The following is a 5,878-nucleotide window of genomic DNA, read 5'->3' as shown; positions in this document are numbered from 1 at the left end:
CGTCATAACCAACGTGGAACGGGGCCTTCTGATTGGTCCGCGACGCCCTGGCTATATGATAATGTCTGATAAAGGCCTGTTCCTCGGTGTACATGGTGTCATAAAGCCTGGTATTTTGCTATAACCACCTCATAAAACCACCTCGTTCGCTTCGCTCACATCGGTGGTTTTATTCGGTGGTTATAGCAAAGGACCAGGCGTTATGACACCATATACACCTCGGGGCGGGTCATTAACCCTTAATTCATGCCCCATTGGGCTAAGTACAGGCTTATAGGTACAAAATACACCTGGTCACATTGAGATGGATTCTAAGACTAATCTTTAATAGTTACTTACAGGGAATGACTTGATGGACCAAACCATTGCACTGTTCTCCGGAACCCACTTCACATTCCCTACAGTCGTCTTGAACTTGGGGGAGTCGGCGTCGCTCGGGCAGGGAATGATGATCTCCACGTTGTTGGCAGTGGATCGGCGCTTGAACTGAGACTTGGCCTTGATCATGTACTCCACACGGGAGTGGGAATGCCGCTCGATCACAGACTCAATCCAGATCAGTGGCTTTACCTAGAAATAACCGGTAAGGAACAAGATGGAAAATACAGCTTTTACTGTTTGAGAAACAATTTCACAATAGATACAAAGAGAGAAACTATTTGAAGCAATTCACTACTACTACAACAGAAACAAAGAGAGAAACAATTTTACCAGAGAAACAATTTGAAGCAATTAACCAATCTAACAGAAAATAAAAATGGGACAATTTTTCGTACATGTGTGTTGAGTCTGTATGACATCAGCTCGAACTCTCCATCCGGCGGGATGAAGGAGATGGTGCGGTCGTTCTCAAAACGGGACAGCCGCACGCACTGATGGAACTTCACATCCTCCAGCTCCACAGACTTGCTCTTCCCTCCTGTAGGTGGGGAGGGGGGGGGGCAGAAATACGTGCTTGAACCTGTACAGGGCTTGAAAATGCCTTTCTTTTTCTTCCTATTCCCACCAATGCCAGCCCAAATAACAGAGTATCCTGATGTTCTTGTGATACAATCAGAAAGTATATCCCTAACAAAGGATGCAGGCACAGACTGAAGACTTGTTACAGACAAGTTAGCACTCTACCACAACCACAATGAGGATGCAAGAGAGGCAGTACATGTAGCAGAAGACAAGCTGATACTTTAACCTCAAGCATCTTTGAAAAACAGATGAAAACCCAGTCTTGTACATTAATGCCAACAGGAAGAGATACAAAACACAATCTACAGTACAATGCTCCCGGGAATGAAACGGCAATACCACATTTTTGTAAGAGGAACAATTCTTATTTTGAAGCCACAAGACTTTGTTATCCAAAGGAGCCCAGCAATTTTTATTAGCAGAATGACAGTCAGATATCCATGAACATGACCCCACCAGGCAGAGACTTTACTTACTGCCAGTGATTTCAAACAGAACTTTGTCATTCAGTCCCAAGCGGAGCTCGGGCATCCCACTCAGGTAAATCCGCATCTTGATCCCGCCAACTATTTCGCTCCTTAAGACAACTCCGTTTACGCTGACCTGTAAGTGATTGGCGTAAAAAAAAAAAACAAGACTTACTTCCGGTATTCTGGAACAAGACTTTGTCGTTGAGCCCCAGACGTAGCTCGGGCATGCCCGTCAGGAATACACGCATCTTGATGGCCCCGACGATCTCGCTCTGCAGTACGTGACCGTTTAAGCTCACCTCGTTTGGGGAGATTAAAAACAGCTCAATATTCAAAATGCCACACAATAGAACAAGTGAATTAAGTACAATTTCATCCATTATATGCTAAACCTGCTGAATCCACCTACAGTACCAAGTTGGTAGATATTCAAAGTGACTAGAGCACTCTTCTGCCAATCAAAGTACATGTATCAAGCAATTCAACCAACAACATTTATTAGATGCAGGCCTGTCACACTTTGATCATTTCAACAATTTTGATTTACATTTCTAAGTTTTTGTGGAGGTAGGCAGGGCTACATTTATATACGTTGTGTTCTACACTACAGTGTGATTTTGCATTAAAAAAAGAATCCCAACATACGAGTAGGTTGACCGACTCAATCACGTCCAGGAAGACCTCGTTCTTGCGATACTTGATGCCCTCTGACCTCCAGGACACGGCATTGGTGACAGCCATGGGTGGTCGTACCTGGGTTTCCAGCTTGTGGCCCTCCTGTGTGATATACCTACACGGTGGGACAAATCAGTATGAAACCATGCTTAGAGTTAGACACATATCCTTAGTATTTATCTATATCTATCTATTGGTTTGGTTATGCAGCATGCAAAGGCTGCCCAACTGGCCTGTGGATATTACATGCCAGCCCTACTGACAAAGACAATACAAATGGAAGTTGACATGGACAGGATAATAATCAATAACAATACAAGTAGAAACTCCATAAACACTATCTATTCATGATCTAAAATAGCACATACAGTGTCTTCATCCCTACTTCTTTATCCATAGTATAAAGCTGTAATCCTGTAAAAATGTTAACAAGTCCACTACTCACTCCTGCAGAATTTTGCTGTCTGTTGTCTGTGGATAGCCAAAGTCCATAACTTCATCCAACAGCTCGTAGATGATGACAAAGTTGTCTCGGATGCTCTCCTCTTCCAGCTCTTTGAAATACTCCATGAAAATCTGTGGACAAAGAACAAGGCACCAGGGTGAGATATTCTAAAAATGGGGCAACTTCAAATTGATGTTTTCAACTTCAATCTATAAAAACAATTGCAGTATATCTTTTCTTACTTAGATCAACAATAAGACAACCCACCTGTACAACTTTGTACAAAAAGCTGAACACCAGTGCCACATTGGCATTTTTCTTGGTGGTGGCAACCACTGAGAGAGAGTTAAGACAAACTGATTCTCTAGACAACTAAAGCAGCTTACAAGGTCTCTTGCATCTCACATACCTTCTTGTCTTCATGATACGTAATTGGTTGGTTTGGTTTGGTAATATACACAGTACTGAAACTACTGATATCCATTATAATTACAGTAGTAAATGTCAGCCAGCAAAAGACTGTGTAAACACAGGCTACCTTTATCCCATACTGCAAAATTATGTCCCCTTGGTTATAACTTTCATGAATTTATAGTCAAAACAACCACAAGCCTACTGAAGGGTTTGAAATACTGGGTGCATGTGCACCTTTGTGGACCCAAACTTTTTGAACGCAGAATATTCATGAAAATTAAGCATCAGAAAAAGCTATATTGTAGTTTGTTTGTTGTACTGATTGTTTAAAATTTTGAAGTTAGCTATATAATTACAGGCAGTTAAATTTGTAATTACGTTTTACCAGCATTCTACTTAATCCTACAACTTTTTTTCTATTACTATCAATTCTATGCACCTAAATTTTTAGGTTAGGTGCACCAGTGCATCTACTCCCATGAAGGAATTTTACGCAGTCTGAAAGGATACTGTACAGGTTGTTGTACTTGATGTACACAAAGGTGAGCACTGCAAAGGTGATCTTAGCTATACCATTACAGAGGGAAGGCCAGTCGAAAAAAAAAATATGATAGGAATAGGTCACGATTTTTCCCACCAACCTCTGCTTGGAGAGTACTATCTGAGGCCCTTTCCCAAGTGCACAACATCAGTGACATGGCAGGTTTCAAACTCGAGACCTCTTGGGTCTAAACCCAATGCGCTGCCACCACGCGATCTCACATTTTTGCACCTGGCACTGTGGTGCAGTTTGAAAGGATACTATAGAGGTTGTTGTACTTGATGTACACGAATGTAACCTTAGCTATGTTGTGTACCTAAATTTTAAGGCTAGGAGCACCAGTGCACCTACACCCATGAAGTGATTTTGCGCAGTCTGAAAGGATACTGTACAGGTTGTTGTACTTGATGTACACAAAGGTGACCTCCTCGGTGCTGATGATGGGAGACGTCTGCAGCTCCTCCTCACGTTCCATCAGCAGTGGCATGAACTTATCGATCACCGACGGCTCGATGTCCCCACGGTAATTACGGGAAATCATCACCTGGGGGAAAAGAGACGTAGTCATGATGTGTAATCTCCAAGCAGATCCTACGGTGCCATAAGATACTGTACATTTGTAAATGCATTTAAGTTCGCAAGGATTTAATTTCGCGGTAGTGGGAAAAAGGACTTTTTGCGGTGGTTTTAAGTTTGGGTTAACACCATAGACTGCAGTCTAATACCATAATAGAAAATGTTCGCGGTGGTTTTAAGTTCGCGGTTAAGTGGTCGCCCCGTAAACTGTGAACATTAATCTACCGCAAACACTTACAGTAGTATCAAAGCTTGCCAAGGAGTAAAGCCGGCTAAGGGAGTCAAACGGTTACAAATATCATTTATTTTTTATTTCGATTCTTTGGCACATAATAACGTACAAATCAAGCAGAAAAACGTTTGAAATCTTGCAGTGCCCCTCCCCTTTGTTGAAATTTTCTATACATTATACGAGCGATAATAAACTAATATAGTGATTTGTACCAACAATCCTAAAGGCAACTACATGCCCTAACGCACAAAGAGAAGAATTACGCAGTACTAGCTTTAACTAGTAATTTTTAAGAAAGAAAACGTAAAGCAGTTGTTGCCGCGTTCTTTGACAAGCAAGTGGTTGCGAAAATCAGATTTTACATCTCAGCAGTTTACTTCACTTAGTACCACCGTTTTCCCCACTTACCTTCCCCTTCAGGTCTAGAATATACAGCATAGAGCAAGACATCTTGAAATCTTGTCCGCTTTGCCGTTTTCTTCCGCAAAATCGCCAAAACTTCCACGTCCCCCCACTGTACTATCTTCTTTTCCAAGATGGCGGAGCGGAAATGTAGGTCAAAGGTTACATACGTCTCGCCTCTTGCAGCTGTATATCAGCCTGTCGATCATTGCAGATGGAAATCAAACTCAGTCGGTAGCACAACTTTGACGGAAGAAAATAATCATTTAAAGTATATTTTGAATTACTAGAATCTATCAAAGTACCCGGCAATGTTTTAAAGTATATTTTGAATTACTAGTACTAGAATCCGCAATGTTTTTGTTTTTTTCACGTCATGACATTGGTAACTTTAATGAAGACGGAAATCATGCTCGGTCGAAGCACAACTTGGACAGAAGAAAAAAATCGTTTTCAGTCTGTTGAGAATTACTAGAAGCTATTAAAGCATTCCATTATGGTTTTTTTTACGTCAATCACTCATTGACAAAAAGGGGGGGGGATTTGAAAAATCGTGAACTTGAACCGGGTGAACTTTTTCTAACCGGCTAACGTCAGCTAACTCTCATAACGTTTATCTTTATGTGATTAGCACAGTGCACTGATCTCATTAATAAGTCTATCCTAAGCTTTGATTTTGAAGCTACTCATAAAGATACACCTGTCCGCCTTTTTTAGTTAAATAGTCTAAGAAATATAACCTGGCATCCACCAATATATCAGCTCCTTAACGTTAGAGGAACAAGAGGAAAACTGACTGTGACACCGGGCAACAGGATCTCGCCTTTAGTTACTTTGTGAGTTTGTGCAAAGAGCTCCTTGGTTTGTGCCATCAAATTGGTCCCATCCTCAGGCTTGACAGGAACAGCTAGCGGGCATGGTGTCCTGTCTTCCAGTGCTTTACAAATTCATTACGCAGAAAATCCTACGGATATCCTGTTGAAAGCTCTGTTGATGCTTCAGCCTTTTGTTTTTGGATAGTACGGAAATCCGACCAGGTAAGCCTACTGTCTTTTTCTTTCCCACCCTTATTGGTGTCACTCCGGTTTGTCCAATCAGAGGGCAGAAGAGGTCGGTAAGAGGATGACCCCTTCTTGACCACGCCCCTCTATGTTTCATTC

At 41.7% G+C, this 5,878-nt stretch overlaps 1 protein-coding gene across 1 annotated transcript in view; it reads right to left on the bottom strand.

The window, feature by feature from the left end:
* LOC118432065 (AP-1 complex subunit mu-1) overlaps positions 1 to 4,900 on the bottom strand; it is a 6,633-nt gene extending 1,733 nt beyond the window's left edge. Inside the window, exons 1-8 of the mRNA XM_035843574.1 lie at positions 4,725 to 4,900; positions 3,896 to 4,052; positions 2,821 to 2,888; positions 2,554 to 2,684; positions 2,079 to 2,223; positions 1,606 to 1,732; positions 777 to 919; positions 340 to 570 (exon numbers count right to left, since the gene is read on the bottom strand). Of these exons, the coding sequence (XP_035699467.1) occupies positions 340 to 570; positions 777 to 919; positions 1,606 to 1,732; positions 2,079 to 2,223; positions 2,554 to 2,684; positions 2,821 to 2,888; positions 3,896 to 4,052; positions 4,725 to 4,766 (1,044 nt within the window). The 5' untranslated portion in view covers positions 4,767 to 4,900. The remainder of the gene's footprint in view (positions 1 to 339; positions 571 to 776; positions 920 to 1,605; positions 1,733 to 2,078; positions 2,224 to 2,553; positions 2,685 to 2,820; positions 2,889 to 3,895; positions 4,053 to 4,724) is intronic.
* Between the last annotated feature and the right edge of the window lie 978 nt (positions 4,901 to 5,878).

This window comes from Branchiostoma floridae, chromosome 15 (genome assembly GCF_000003815.2).
Source record: "Branchiostoma floridae strain S238N-H82 chromosome 15, Bfl_VNyyK, whole genome shotgun sequence".
NCBI classification, from domain to species: Eukaryota; Metazoa; Chordata; class Leptocardii; order Amphioxiformes; family Branchiostomatidae; genus Branchiostoma; species Branchiostoma floridae.
Note: the sequence above shows the minus strand (reverse complement) of the source record. Positions and strands in the feature narration are given on the sequence as shown.